Raw genomic sequence first — 16,823 nt, 5'->3', positions numbered from 1 at the left:
CTTCCAGATTAAATTAACTTTAACAACTCATCTTGAACTTACTTAAGACAACAGGATTTCCTCTGCAGTTTCTTTAGTGTAACATGACTCACAATGCTCAAGAAAAAGGTGAGAACAACAGGGCATGGAAACATATTCAGCTTCCTCCTTCATCACTTCATATAGCAGCCCTCTTTGTGCAGGTTCGGTCCAGGTGGTGTTGGAGCTGTGACTCCTTGCTGGCTGGGACATGTAAAAACGGGCAAGACTATAAACAGAAGCAGCTATCCCTGAGGTAAACATGTGACACACTTACTTAGGATACCTTGGAGGACTTCAAAATAACAGGGCTACATCAGAGGCACCGTCAGAGGCACGTTTGAGGCTCTGAACCCTTCACAGTAACTGCAGAAATAGCTACAGGAAAGAACTCATGCCCAAGAAGTCTCTGATTTCAAGTTGGAGGTAGTTGTTCATATCAGCAAGATGATCATTACGAGTGAGGCTATTTTAATAGGGTTGTGAAGAATGGAGTTACATACACCAAGGCCATATGTCCTATATTCACCACAATACTGGGACTTGATGCAATCTAATATTGCAACACATGCAGTGACAATACCTTACTATAACCGTAACAATGCCTTACCATCCTTTAGGGATAGGGAAAGCTCTCAGACACTCCTGCAGCCATACAAATCACCAAGAATGTGTGAGGTCTGTGTACCCTTCCCTTTTGTTCTCTCCCTCCGCTCCTTCTTCCCTCTAGAGGTGGTCGATGAGAAAAGGCCTAGGTGGGTGGTGGTTATCCCTTAATGACCCAGTTTACTTTGAAAAGGCATTGATCTCCGCCAGCGCTTTACTCAATGCTAACAAAAGGAGCCTCAAAGCCCATTTTAGATAATGCTGCAGATGACATTGTTCTTCATTCTACAGAATAAATACTTCATGATTCTCAGTTCTTGTCATATCACATCATTGTCTCTGTCACTGGGAATATGATTATTCCTAGATAAATCTCTGTGTAATTCAATTCAGGCCTTGTTTAATCTAATCAAATCTGAGATAAAATGTAAGAGACTGGGGTGAATTTCATTTCCATGTAGTTTTTTTCTTTTCCAAAGAAGAGCAGATGCTGTGTATTTAATTTCCCAAAGAACACCATTTTGAGAAAGAAAAGCCAATGGGATTAAACGAAATGTAAATAGGACTATCCTTTCCGCCAGCTTTCTCAGAGCAGGCTGATAGTAAAACAGGAGCATCGTGTCCTTCAGATGCCATTCACACAATCAACAGTTGGCTGGGACTGCAGCGGAGAACCCATGTGAGAGTGGAGGGGGAGGGGGAGGGGGAGGAACAACACCATAGGCAGGTGAGTGTGCATGTCTATGTATAACTGCTTTATTCCAAGGATCATTTTAGAGTTTGCCATTTTTTGTACAAAAGCAGCTATAGATGATTTATCTTACATAATTGCAGTATGCTAATAATATTTAATTACCTCCAAATAGATAATCCAACACTTTGGAAATTCTGTCACCTTTATTTTCCCAAGAAGGTGTGATTGGTTTGCAGCACCCTCTCCAACAGAACTCCAAGTGGACATGCTGTTTCAACACATGTTATCAGTGGGTAATATCTGTATTACAACCACATGTTGTATTTCAAATGTCCTCCAGATGCTTGTTGGAAATACCAATACTTCAGATGAAAGGATAGGCTGCTGTATACTGTACCACTGCATAGACAAGTTGTGTTGGAAGAAAAACACTTGTAAAAGAGACTTTGGTAGCTTGTATTAAAATATTATTATTTAGTTACCTATCCACAAATAGAGACACAGGTAAAATAAACAGGAATGTAGGATTAGGCCAAACAATGAGGAAGAGCAAAAGAGACATAGCTCAGGATGAAGGCATGAGGTGTAGAATAAGTAGGTGTCTACAAATGGAAAAGTGGCTGGTAACAGTCCTGACATACAGAGGGATGACAGAAATGAAGTGGATAGATGATAGAGGCAGAGAGAAAGAGAGACAGACAGTTCCAAAGTAAGCAAATGGACGTGCGGTGAAACAGAAATCACTTTGAATAAAAGAGAGAGGATTGAATGTGAGAAAACCTAATAACAGTGAGAGCAGAAGAGAGTGTGTTAGCAGGTCTGTGAGAGAAGTCTTGGAAAAATCACCTGCAGAAATGAGAGGGAGAGGACGGACAGAAAAGATGGGTGGAAGAAAGGCTCATCTTACGTGTAAACTTAAATACAAGTAAACCAATACATGTGTATTAGGTTCCCACTTCCCTTTTCTATCTTGCTTTTAATGCCCATGTTTTTGAGCTACAGATAGACTTAACTGCATAAAGATCTAAATGTGACATCCACCGATCAGAGATTATGAAAACAAATATCTAAAAAAGATCTACTTACATGAAAATATAGATCCAACAATCAACCAAAAGATAGTTCCAGCATTGACAATAAACACAAACTAGGCAAGAGCATCATAAATAGTGACTGGAGTCATTACATGATAACATGAAGAACAACCGATAGCAGGTGTCTGCTGTCAACTTGGTCTGATGTAATTATTAATAGAAATTACAACAGATGCAAAAACTGGCCTTTTCATCTGTTGCCTTCAGCATCTCTGTAGTCTACCATGACTTCACTGTCTTTTCAGAGATTGTGTTAATAGAAATGTGTTTTCCCCATCCATTGAAAACAGTATGCAAATATTATGTGAACAGATGGTGTTTCACAGCCTATCAGCAAGAGAAATGTAATCGAAGCATGGCCACTTCAGATGTGTGTTAATGGCAGAAGTAAAAAAAAAAGAAAAAAGAAAAAAGGGCCATGTGATATCTGACCACAGGATTTATGTTAAGGCCAGGTAATGGAGACCTTAACAGTGTCCTCTAGCCTCTGGTCAGATCCGTACTGCTCCTCAGCCCTCATCTATTTGCCTGAGCCCTGCAGTGAGGTCCCTGTCTTGATTTCCATTGCTGATAATGAGGCCTCACATTTAAGCTAATCGCCATCATCTCACCATCAACGCATAAAGAGGAATATTTCCACATTTAATGCTAGTAGTGAGTCATACGTTGGCTACTTGCTACCGCAGTGATATGATATTGGGAACAGATGATTGCATTAGGACACCCACTCCCCTCCTTCCTTCCTTTCTCTCTCTCTCCCTCTCTTTCCCTAACTGTGTACAGGTGAGTACAGCAGACGCAGGAACGTAGAGGGAAATCTCTGTGAGCATTCCTAAACTTCCACCTGGAAACATTTCATTCAGTGTGTGCGTGTGCATGTGCATGTCCATGCACTGTACACATTTCCTGTTCCAATCAGTCGCTGTTCTCTCAGCCCAGTGCATGTGCATTTCTATATGAACATTTAACATCATCTCTGAAGTGGGTGCCCTAACCTGCTATTTTTGTCTCATGGATCAACAGTGCTGCTCTGTGCATTATAGATGTCAGAAACCATGGCCGTTGCCATGGTGATGCCACACTGCAATATTCTTTTTGCAGCTCAGCCGTCTGCCGATGCTTACAGCACTTCCAAGCTGGGAAAAACGACAGAGGAGGGAGGGGAGGCAAAAGGAGACAAGAGGAGAGACTAGAGCAGAGGGGTCTGCAGCAGGATCCAGCAGAATGCTAATCATCCTTTCTCAACAGTCTATGTCCTTCATTATGCAGGAGACAATGCCCGAGACCATAAGAGAGGACGTTAATGTGAACGTAAACACACAAGCATTATGTGCAAATACATATCCATGCATGAGTGAGCGCATACAGTACACGTCCACATGTGCATATGCAGCCTGCTACACACACACAAGGTCATTGCATGAACACACAAATGCAGAGCAGCAAATACAAAAACAAACAGTCATGCTTCAACGCACGTGTGTGCATTAACACTGCAACATGTGTCAGTAGTGCAGGGCTTAATCTGATGGCAACCAGCAGTCTGCCCTGCTGCTGAAACATCCACGCCATTAACAAATGCTCAATTATTAACGAGCCACAAAATGGATCTAATTGCTCGCTGCAGCCAAACGTCTCCATCAGCATTCTCAAGACGTTTCTGGAGCAGCCATACTCATTCCTGCTCTGAGTAAGCTCCCTGGGAAAAAAAGACACTGATATGCACAATATACCCTGCGCTATTAAGATTTAAGGGTCATACCATTATAGAGAATCAGAGAAGCTGCAATTACCATGTTGGCAAAGTTGCCTTTAATCTCAACATCTTTATTGAATTCAGCAAAGATGGTTGTGTTTTATGTACAGCACATACTGAAGTGCAGATCAGAGGCCAGGCTTGGTTTAAAGAGGTTGGGGACAATGTCAAGGTCACAAGTCATTTCTGGTGAAGGAACATCATCTGCATACTGTAATTAAAACTGCAGGCTTGAAGTGCTGCCATAAAATACGACTCATGGGTCACTCTCCTCTCATTTTAGAAACTCAAAGCCCAACTCCCCCCATGATCTCTGGCCTTTCTTTACTTTTATTTTGGAGGGTATTAAATCAGTCATGATTTATGAAGCACTCCACGAGGATCTATTGTCAGCCTTTCAGTTTCATCTTCCTGCTAATGCTAATAAAGGATGCAAAGGGGGATGCCCTAGTTTTGCTAATGGTAGATCATTAAGCTTAGCTTGCTGGATTCAGAGCAGAGGGTTCAACCCTGGTGAGAGGATTGATTCTGTACATGTTTCCACTGGGTAAATCTTAGTTATAAAGCAAGAGCAACATCAGTTTACCCACAGTTTCAAATAAAGCCTCTCTGTGACAACTCAAGGCATAGATATAAACTGGATGCAAGACAACCCACATCAGTTTAGCATGTTTTGTGTTGATGAATGTCCTCAAACTGGCCATCTGTGAACAAGATATTAAGTACCACTGGTGATGCTCAGTGAATAAGGAAACTCTCCTGTGTGATGATACAAACAATGAAGTGGTGGACTAGTGCTGTTCAATAACACGGTGTTGTCATACTGCATCCACTTGGGTACAGGAGTTAGATGCAGCTTTGTGAACCCAAGGTCATTGTTACTCCCACTCCTCCACAGTGGGGAAGGGAAATGCATGGGAGGAGGAGGGGAGACCACAGTCTGGCCCTAGAAACTGCCTATTACCTCTGCCCTTAGCACTTTGCCCAGCCAGAGTAGAGCCAATTACATTGCAACAGGGAGCACTCCTTCCCCAGCACCATAAACCTGTGATCTTCATTGACTACAGAGGCGAGCTCCAGGAACACCAAAGAAAGTTCCCTCTCCACTGACAGAGCCCCCCAACCGCTCCGCCATGACCTGGATGACCCCTGACAACATCATCATCCAAACTGGAACAAGTGGCCGGCGCAACAAGGGAGAGAGCGTGGCAGAAGACATCGTCAAGGTGGCTCAGACAGCACACAGGGAGCTGTTTGGCTAACAGCACAACCCTGCTGCCACAGGCCGACTTCATCTGGGACCTGATCCACAACATAAACAGAGTGGTCACATGACAGTGTGCAGCACTAAACAAGATCAGCATCACCCATCACACACAACATCTGTATGACCAGCCAGCAGAACCAGACTATAAGAGTCCACCTTACTGTATCAGAGCTCAGACAACTGGAGGCTGACCCAGCAGAGTCCCACCCATAATAATAGAGCTTGCATCTGGAGCAGAACACTATGCAGGTTCAATCCATGCCTCCTGGGAGACAACCTACCTACACACAGGTACAGTAGTAGCCGACCACTCAGACATCGGAGAGGTGAAACCACTGCGGCAAACTCTGTATTTTCTGTGTTGAATCATTATTGAATTCAAATCTGAACATAATGTTTAACTTGCCATTATTTCTGATCAATGTCTGTAATTGAGTTGTAAAATCAGTTAGTTCATGACACATTGTGGGGTTTTGTTCTTCACCTCTTAGACTGAACAGCACAGACCCGTCCGTAGCATGAAAATCCGAGATACTGTCACATTATTTTAAACATGGTGTTGAGACAACACATAAACACGCTGTCCATCAAAATATATTACACTCATCCTTCACACAGAAACACATGTCACAGTGGAGATTCAGCTAGGTTTATAGTGTTTCACGGTCACACCCCGGACCACACTGATCACTGCCAGATAAATAAAACAAAGACAATAATAAAACTTGAGCCCCTTTGTAGAATAAACAATCTACAATGCTCTTGATGTTGAAGTTACAGTAGAATTAAAAATGGGATCACTTCAATTGAAAAAACGAACTTATATAGTAATTACATTGTAAGAAGACAGCATCGAAAAATTAAATCTACCAAAGAATGTGGACCTGACGGCATCAGGGTAGAGATGCTGAGGCAACGCAGCACCAGTACACGAGTACATGAGCTTGGAGAATGAAGATCCTAACAGCTACAGGGACATTTATGTTCTGTTCATTTTAAAAAGGATATTGATTCCATCTGAAAGGGGGATAATATTATACTCATAACTCATCAAATGACAGTAAATGAGAATAAGGGTTAAAGAGAGGGAGAAAGAGAGGGAGAGAGAGAGAGAGAGAGAATGGAAAATACAACAGGCAGAGAGGTTTCAGGGGAGGGGAGGGATGGCCTTGCTTGATGTGAGAGCTCACAGGAAACTGGGTAACTAATGGTCCTTCTCCTTTCGCCAATTACTGTTAGTCGCTCAGACCTGGTTTCACCGGCTCCTGAGCCCTATGACCATCAACCATCATCCTATTCACTCAACCGCCTCACCCAACCTCCACAATCCCATTCCACCTCTATGGACTGAAAAAAAGTACAGTGTTAAAAAAACAGAAGGGATTGTGTTAGTGAGTTCCTGCAGGTAGAAGGGAGAAAATTAAATATGATGCATTAGGTGCAGTTTGACTTCTGCAAAAATTGAGCCAGGTGAAGTTTTTTTGGATGACCCTGTGTTTTTTTTTCTTTTGCACTGCATCCTTGTGCATCATGCACCTCACGGTATACTACCCCAGTAGCCACACTGACATGAAAGAAGGGGTGGTGTTATCTGATGCAGTGATAACATTGTTCTGAACATTACAACTCTCCTCTTGGTGCAATATGTTTATTTGTTGCCCTGTTTATTACCATAAATACAGTATTTGTCGATACTGTGTTTTCCCCTAGCCCTCCCCCTTCTTCTCATCCACTTTCTGGGTATTTGGGTTGCCTTCTGCTTTCTGGTCCCACCTGACAAGCCTGGAGGCCCCGGGCACAGAGGAGCTCCAGGCTGTCTCTCCCTTAGCTGAGCCTCAAGGGTGTACTGCTGCTGGTGCTGAAAATCTGGCAGGCTGGGCAGGCATGAGGATCTTCTGCCTGAGCCCAGGCATGCAGATCCATGACCCTTGGGGGCTGTGGGGTGCAGACTCTGACACTGAGTGGTTAATATTCTCAACACTCCCCTGGCCAGGGGCTTAGAGTCTGAGAATACTCCACGAGGACCCAACTGCACACACTGACAACATTCACAAATGAATATGTTAAGTAAGGCTTCGCTACACCCTTTAGGCAGGCTTAAATATATAAGTGGCTATTATCAGAAATGAAATACGGCTTTGTCTAGAGTTGTGAATGTGCCAAGTATACCTTCAGAATATGGTAAAACGAGCATGAGAATGTAAATAATCCCAGCCAGACATTATGCGCAGGTTTCTTCCTCAGAGATCTCCCACAGGAATCTTTTCATCAAGGACTGAGGCAGATATAAAAAACTCAGAGGCTAGCCTGCTCCCACTGCTCTTAGATAAGCACTGTTTATCACTTCACAAGATTTTCATTTAATCGAAGACACGGAAAAGTCAAAACTGGGCGCAAGGCAGTGTCAGACACCCTTGCATCCCCCGCAGAACCTTGGCAACAAACAAGCCAACATCATCCATTCAATACAATCAAAAGAAGTCTCCATGAAATCCACCATTAAACCCTGCCTTCACTGCAGTGACCTTCTGATAACCTCTGTTTAGCAGAAGGGTCACTGAGGATCCAACCAATGGCGCCTGTTTCTAAGGGCTTTGGGCTCTTGGGAGGCTGTTAACAGTCGTGTGGCCTACATACAGAAGTCTAGGGGACTTGAAAGACAACTCATTAGGGAAAATCTCCACTTAGCTGTATCCATGGTCTGTGGTCTTCAAAGACAGACGATTTAATCTCAGATGCAGCGGAATAATTGCTCCTGCTTGTCAGTTATTAGCACCAACAGTTGAGTAAACATAATTTTTTCCTGTTCTATTATTTGTCAGAACATGAAGTACATAATGTACAGCAATGCAAAATTGATTTTTCAGTCATGCAGATGTTACATCAATAAACCCAGTGGCATGGACATACCCTGTAAACTGGTGGGGAAACAAAACCTAAGAGGGGCCTAAACATGACAGCAGATTATTGTCTGTTTATTTTTACATCTTTCTCTCGCTTCACTAACAGTCTTCACATTTAGCACAGCACAGCTGCACTGTACCTCATTACTGAAAAATCAGCGTCACACACAGATACAGTGCCCATCCCATTTGTACAGTATCCATGACTGCACCAGCTCCATAGCTCATTTTACCATTACACTGCATTAGTTGCCCTCGGCTTAATGCGAGACCATATTTTTGTGTAACAACTTAATAGATTGGGGAACGAATGAGTTCTGCAGCCTCTTATGTTTAACCAGTGGGACACCAGACCATCTATTTAACAGCATGAGCTTATATTCTCAGAAATAAAACCACTGAAAAAGAGGAAAAACACCAGACTCAAAGCTATAGTTTAATATGCAGCTCGAAATCTTCCTGACTCAAGTGTTTAACTCCCTGTCTTTAAGCTGTACTGACAGACAGACAGACAGACAGACAGACAGACAGACAGACAGACAGACAGACAGACAGACAGACAGACAGACAGACAGTCAGTCAGTCAGTCAGTCAGTCAGACAGACAGACAGACAGACAGACAGACAGACAGACAGACAGACTAGTGAAGACATACTGCAAAAAATGCCATACTAAAGAAATATGGGAATAATAACAACTCAATCCTCCATTTTAGCAAAAGAGACTAAATCCTGAGAAAATAAATCTGCAGTTGTTCCTCGCTCCTTTAAAGGCTGCATTCCCTTAATACTACTGACAGTTATGTATTAATAATGTCATGCCTAACTGAAAACACTCCTCACACACCATCAACCTCTGATGCCAAAGCTACAGTATGTTCATTTAAGCCAACTGGGCACAGTGCTAGACTAATCTTGTACCGATCTTCGACAATCTGAGTTCTCTAAACCCGTCACAGCAAAGCAGAGTTCATTTCTACTCCACACCACACCACCTCTTCAGCAAGGAGAAACTGATGCCAAGTCCCTCTTTTCCAGCAGGCCTTGCCAAAGTCTCACATCCAAGCTGGCAAATGTCCGGCCATGGGATGAGCACAGGAGGCAGCGATGGCTCACATCCTGACCCAAAAATAACAAGCACAACGCACACTACAGCCCAAGGCGGACATTTTGTTTGCCTCAACACCAAATACACAGCAAATTTTACAAAGAATCTGAGCCACCCGGATTTTCCCAGCTGAGGCAAATCATGTTACATCAACATAAACAAAACCCCAATCAAGAACAAGCTTAGTTAAGATGTGGAAAAAAAAGAGGAAAAAACAGACAAACAAAAATGTACACTGACCTCCAAGCTGTATTCTTCCACAGTCCTCTTAAGTGGGTCCACAATTTGCCAGCAAATGAGGATGCATAAGTCGATTAGCAGCATCCCGCCAACAATAATCAGCAACTTCTGGTCCTTTATGATCTAGTGGGGGGAAAGAAATGAGATGCTTGTATTAGCCCAATAGCCCACACCTGCTAATGTTATGTAATAGTGTGTGTGTCTGTAGAGCCATTTAAAACAACATTTCTCATTGACCACTGTAATTATGTGAACCAAGTGATTCTCACCCTGTCTTTGGACCCAGACCCCCGCTGGTTTCATTCTAACGTCTAATCAGGGAGTGATTACAATGCATTTAGCTGCAATTAACCACCTACTAGGATAGGAAACCAGCCAAAATGGGAGTCCAGAGATCAGGACCTTGTTCAAAATTCAATACGGAAACTCTTTTTACACTATAGCACATGTTGTATATTAGTTGACGGATTGTACTTAATTGCTCATGACTGAGAACCTCTGATGGTCATTCAGTTCTGTCACTATGTTCCCATCAATAAGCTTTGGATTTATCACCTTGTGGCCAGAGAATGTAGAAAAGATCTACCAAACAAGAGCCAACACTGTGGACCACTGAAGCTACTCTTTTGTACCATGAACTTTAGATGGATGAAAGCCATGACCCGTTTGTGATCTTTATTTATAATAGCGTTTGACTGTCTGGAACCGCAGATCAAAGGAAAGGTCAGGGTACACAAGCAGGGCTCTGTTTGGAGAGTATCACATAGCCCAGATGCACCACACTGGTCTCGTACTCTGCATCCGCTGGTGGGCTCAGGATGAGATGCATGATGGTTTGTTTTTTGATCTCCTGTCGTTTGATGGTGGTTGGCATTGAACAAATATTGGCAAGGCAAAGCGGGGCACATTACTTGTAGAAATGTTGCTGTGCTTTAGGACAGGCAGGCAAAGAGAAGCAGAGCAGGTCAACTCTCAAATGGCTGCTTAAAATCCAATGAGAAAAAAAAAACATTCGCTGATAATATGAAATGCTTGTACATTGAATTAAGGCTAAAAAAAAAGAAATCTGGCAGGTAAAACTAATAATCCATAATTCCTACGAGGAAATAGTTGTAACAAAAGATGTGTGATATTTTGGGGGAAAATTATAAAACAAAAAAAAAGAAAAAGCTTTACACCACCATCTGCTCAACTGTGATATGTTACTCTGCCAAATGAGTCTGCGAGACAAACTATATATAATGACTCCCAATTACCTGAAGTGTTATCTACTATTTCCTTTTCCCCAGTAATACTGGCACGCTGACATATTAGTTGGGTTCCTAAATCTTCACATACTGTATGCTCATGAATTTGATTGAGAAAATTCAAAAATAAAAATGTTGGCATGCACGTGGCTCTGAAATAACTGAGAATAAAAATAGAGAAACAAATATATCTCTCTGTTCTCCATGACTGAGCAAAATCTATTTGTTGACTATTATCTGAGGTTCAAAGCTCTGAAAAGTAAAACTAGACTAGATAGATGTATGTATCATGAAGATGGGCAACATGTGACCTCAGGGGCCTGTGGCAGAGAGGTTGTGCAAACTGGACATGTTTATCTGCGTCTGTGGTGTGTGTTTGTGTGTATTTGGAGGACATTGACTGACAGCCCCCCCCCCCTCCCACCACCACCACCACACACGCACATTTCAGTCCATACTGTCTCTGGCACTGAGCTCTTTAAGAAGTGAAGGAGTGCTCACCGCAGCCCGCCGAGTGGAACCCTTATTGAACGCACCCCTGATTTACAGTTGGTGCTCTCCTGGTGTACAAGGAAAAAGATTGCGGTGGGGCTGGGGGGAAGAAGGAGTGAGGGATGCACTCCCAGCCCTACTGTTTGAAGAAAATATGGCCTACACTCACGCTCGTCCCTCCCCTGACAGCAGCCGGCAGAAATCTCATGGAACTAACAGCAACTATCACTCCTCTGAAGCCAAAGCACCTACACTCACTCAATCTGTGTGGAGGAAGTGTGGTGTAAATGTGTGTGTGTGTGTGTGTGTGTGTGTGCGTCCTACACACAGAGCCATTCCCTGAGCCAACAGAGAATACATCTTGAGGTTTAAGGGTGGAGGTGTGTGTTGGGGTGGAATACTGCCTCTGAAGAAACATCTGTTTGGGGAAGCTGAACTGAGCAGAGATAATTAGCCGTGAAGCTGCGCTCAGAGAGGTAAAACTGTTTTGTTTTCCTCAAATGACTGCTCTCAATACAATGCTGATTAATTAAAAAAATATTAATGGCCAGGTCTAGTGTCATTAATATAGAAACAGCTGAAAAAAAACATGGCGGTGCGGTGATCTTGTCTTGATCTTGTCTCTTGTCTTGACAAATTTACAATAGAAATAAAAAAAAAGGTAGAGGTCAGGTTTGGCTCCTTGCCTTTTAACCTCTAATCTGGATTGTCTTTATCTTCATCTCTCCTTTGCCCTTCTTTTCCCAGCCTTCGCTTTTTCTTCCAACCCACTTTCATAGCCATTTGTGCCACATTATTTGTCTTGTCCCTCTCTCTGCCCTGCTTTGTCCCCCTCCTTCTGTCTCTCCACCCTCCCGTCTGCCACTACATCCCTGCATCCCTCCAACCTCTCTGACTCTTTCATCCATCCTTCCCTTCCTTCCTCCCTCCCTCTCCTCTCTCCCACTCTCACTCACTCACTCCCTCTCTCTCTCTGGCAGGCCACCCACACTTCCTCCAATATGCAAGAGGGTGAGAGACAAAGAGAGGGGAGAGCAAGATCTATAAATACAAAAAGGCCAAGCACAGTTACAACACTCACTGAACTCGGCACCACTTTATATAACTGGGCTGGTGAAGCAGATTGTGTCAGATATTTAAAAAGCTATTTGTTTTTTTCCATCTTTTTTTCTTTCTAAAAGCAGGTGCCAGGGGCTGCCAGTCTCTCCAAGTGTTTGTTAAAAAGCGTGAGTCTGAATACACGCACCCACACAAAAGACATATGAGGCATCCTGGATAAGACCATCAGGTCTGCATGTTTCAATGGAGATGCCTGTGGTTATATGAGCTGGTAGTTATCCTATCTTACAGATGCACACGCTGTGATTAAATGCAGAAACCAGATCCAGATGAAACCAGGAAGGATCATATGACCATGTAAAAATAAATGTTAAAAAATAAATTCCATGCCATTAAAAATAATTTGAAGCACATTTGTCATGGAGGCACCGCAACAAATCTTTACAGCATGTGTGTAATGAATTGAAGAATAAAATATTCAGTAAAAAGGAATTAAGAGATAGATTTCTTTTAAAAACACACAAACATTTTTTTAATACCTTCTTCTTCATCTTCACGTTTTTGAAGATGGCGTGCACCCTCCAGGTCTTGGCAAACATGGCTCCAAAAGCTGTGGTGTATCCAACAATGAGAATCCACGTCCGTACCTATCAGGACAACAGGAAAACACCCAATTGTGTCATGGCTTAAACTACTGATCAAGACATAATACAACATCTGATCTGACAGGTATTTGCATTTTTCTTGAGAAGTTCATTCAAAATAGCATTGTGAAGCATTCTAAAAATAAGACGCTGTCAGATTTCTTTTTTGTCTCCAAGTGTTGAGCTCTGGGAGAACGTCCTGGACCATGGAAGCTGTCACACTCCTGAGAGCATTTCATCTTAATGAGAAACAGAATGTAGACCTTTTACTGCTCCGGCACAAAGGACACCGCTGAAGTGTTTTAAAAGCTTTGAATTTGAATAAAGCTGACAAAATCCTAATATAGCTACAGAGTGTGTACGTGTGTATGCTTGTGAACTTCTGTATACTACTGCTGCTGTGTGAACCCCATCTAAAACACACATCCTGTATACGTCCACACATTTACACCTGGCCCTCCCCTCATGACACACGCCACTATGTCTAGAAAGCAATAAAGCCGGGCAGGGACAGAACACTGGGTGAAGAAGACAGCAAAAAAACAATTACAGCATCTATTCTCAAGGAGACCAGCACGTATTGATTGATGGTGAATGGATCAACCTCTGTGCTTCTTTGCTGTAGAAACTTGTCTGAAGTGACGAGCTCTGTTTTGGCTCAGCGGCAGAGCTTCAGCCAGGTGGTGGCAGCGCCAGACGTGCCCTGCCTAATATAACTTTGCTGTGGGTGCGTGTGCATGTGTGTGTGTGTCGGGGAGGGTGGTACCTCAGTGGAAACCAGTTATCGCTGTAATCAAAACTCTTTAATTAATCCGGCATGTACATAGTCACACAGTAATGCAACCTTGGGGGAGACACTTAATGTGCTCCATGTTAGCTAGAGACCTGGAGAGAGAGATTCAATCAGTTTTCATTTACACTTTGTCACATAGTTCATGTGTTTAGTGTTTCAGCAGCATTCTCCAGTCAGTAAGAAAAATATTAAAATGGTCTGAGGTGTTCACGGACTGTGATACATGCACACACAGTGTGTGCCTTGAATAACTAGAATACACTATCATGTAAACCATAATACTAAAATAATAACATACAAATAATACAGTATATCTGCAATATTATCCAAGGACATTTTATCAGTGCACTGAGTTAATGTGGGGAAATATGTGATGTTGGAGGAAGTTTAAGTGAGTGGTGGATTTAACAGTCAGAAGTGAAAGCATACAGTAGTTAAAGTTGCACTCAAAATAACATAATAATAATAATTGATCTCAACTCCCTTAACCCCGAACCCTCCTGTGCCCTATTCCCTAACCCTAAGCCCCCTTAGAAGTATTTGCTGAACTTTAGCCATTGAGAGAATAATCTAAATATTTTGGGCTCTGAACCATTCATTGAATCATTAGGGAAAATGTAATTTCAAGAAATGTACAATTAGTTTCATCCCAAAAAAAATATCAGCAGATTAATAACTAATGAAAAATAATATCTACGTACTGTAGTTCTAGTCACAACGATTCTGTGAGATAATACGTAGATTTCAGTTGTGCCTATTGCAATTGAGTATGAGCATCCAACCCCAACTTCAATTCAATGTGTTAGTGAAAAGTGTTGAAGAAACTCACAGTGCAGAGAGTCTCAAATTCTTTGTCAGAGACAAAACCTCCATCCAGACCAAACAAGAAGATGGAGGCGTAGGACAGCATGCCTCCTAGGATGATCAAGTTGTTCATGTAAGGACTGGACATCTTGATTAGTCTGGAGAACAGATAACATGGATAGAAAAGAATAGAATCCATCAGTCTAGAAAAACAAGTGAAGTATAATAGTCTAAGAAGTTTTTGTCTAGAGAGAGAGAAGTGAAATAATAATGTACCTCATCATGGTTAAAGGTTAATCATCATTTTCATGCTTCATTACTCTTTCATTTCAATACTGTTCAATCTCCAATGATTCCTCCCGTCCCTCAATCATCCTTCTTCATTTCTCTTGCTTCTCCCTTAACACCAACCCATCATTTCCCATAACCCCTCCCTCTCAAAGCTGTGCGCTGCTGACCTGTGGTTTCGGTTCTTGATGTTAAAGAACAAGAAGGCCCCAGCCATGAGCATGCCCAGTATGGTGATGGTGGACAGGATGCTGTACAGGGGCACGTTGATGTGACGCCGCTGCAGACGCACAAATGTACGATCCTTGGGAGGTTCCACACCTAAGGAGAGAAAGAAACACACAAAAATATATTCATTTTAGACAGACTCTCAACGTTAGCCTCAAGTACAGTATATTACAACACTGAATTCTGTTTTTGTGGCATTTTGTCCAGTGGTTTTCAAGACATTTTCTCTTTTGAGAGTCAAGTTTCTCTTTTCACTTCGGCAGCTTAAGACCTGCCTCTTTCAAATCTTTTTCTTTTCAACTACAAAACAGTGACACTGCAGCAGGCATCCAGTTATTTGAGAGCCATTTCCAAGTCCCCAGTTTCCCCAAGATGAGTGTATGTTTCTCAAAGCACCACAGTCAAGTTATTGTGGTCAGATCCTGTACTTTCTTATCTTTTGCTCTATTTTTCTCCTGCCAATGGATCGCCATGGCATCATCTTACACATCTCCACTTACTGTGGTCAAGGATGTGGAAACAAGCATTTGAGATGGGGCTGTCTTAGGGTTTCTGTATGTGGGGCAAGGGTGGTGAAGGGGAAATAGCCAGGGGGATTGGACAAATTACAAAGTATGTCAACACAAGCAAACACAGGAGGGGTGAAAAATGTACTGGTAAATAATTTAACTGAGAGGACAGTTTAGAGCAGGAAAGCAGAGTGGCGAGTCCCTACACTGAGTGGCGTTGGCGTTGGAGCATATACGTGTGTGACGGAGGAAGAGTAGAGTATGGATCGAAGTGAGCAAGTGAGTGAGCAAAAAGAATGATGGGGCTGTAAAGTATATAAAAACACACATTAGACGCATCAGGACACCTTCTTCTCCTTCTTCTTCTTCAGTGAGCTTTACATCTCCCAGTCATCACACACAAACACAGTCACACACACTGACATGTAGCTGTCTTCATACCTTGGAACCTTATGGAGTTGTTGATAAGGTCCAGAACATCAGCAATAGCGTTGTACTCTCCCACTTTCACTTCCTGGCCCTCTGTGAAAACACAAACACACATACATATGTAGATATTAAAACAAATACATGGTTAACAAATGAATGCCAACCTCTATTCCCTTCACCACACTTTCAAAGCGATTAAAGCTGCTGAATAAGATACTTTTAAATGAGACAAATAGGCTGCAGCCAAGTCTTCAACACGAAGCTCTGTGCCAAACGCAAAGTCAGCACACTAACACGTTCACGATTATTTCTGTTTTTTTATTTTTTTTATCTTAAAACAAACAGACATAAATGTAATTTAGCAGCCCAATAAGCACAAATGACACAACAGTGAATAACTTACAACATGAATTGAATATTAGTTTCTATATCAAATTTCATGACAATCCATCCTGTGGTTGGGAATCATAGATTTCTGTCCAAAACTCTGTGGCAATCCTTCAAGTAGATGACGACATATTTCTGTCTGGATCAAAGTAGTGGACCAGCCAACCCACAGACTAATATTGCATCACTTGAGTCCGGCCCCAGTTTTGGAGTTTTCTGGCTTGGTTTCCTGGCAAGGTTTCTGAAATATTTCAGGTA

General features: G+C 42.4%; 1 protein-coding gene across 4 annotated transcripts in view; it reads right to left on the bottom strand.

Annotated features, from left to right (window-relative positions):
* gabbr2 (gamma-aminobutyric acid (GABA) B receptor, 2) overlaps positions 1-16,823 on the bottom strand; it is a 185,509-nt gene that overhangs the window by 42,162 nt on the left and 126,524 nt on the right. For all 4 annotated transcript variants that reach the window (XM_085791840.1, XM_085791842.1, XM_085791839.1 and 1 more), the window contains exons 9-13: positions 16,191-16,271; positions 15,183-15,333; positions 14,750-14,882; positions 13,023-13,130; positions 9,686-9,808 (exon numbers count right to left, since the gene is read on the bottom strand). In XM_085791840.1, the coding sequence (XP_085647966.1) occupies positions 9,686-9,808; positions 13,023-13,130; positions 14,750-14,882; positions 15,183-15,333; positions 16,191-16,271 (596 nt within the window). The remainder of the gene's footprint in view (positions 1-9,685; positions 9,809-13,022; positions 13,131-14,749; positions 14,883-15,182; positions 15,334-16,190; positions 16,272-16,823) is intronic.

Source organism: Trachurus japonicus, chromosome 11 (assembly GCF_045865225.1).
Source record: "Trachurus japonicus isolate A0001 chromosome 11, Traja_1.0".
Classification (NCBI taxonomy): Eukaryota; Metazoa; Chordata; class Actinopteri; order Carangiformes; family Carangidae; genus Trachurus; species Trachurus japonicus.
Note: the sequence above shows the minus strand (reverse complement) of the source record. Positions and strands in the feature narration are given on the sequence as shown.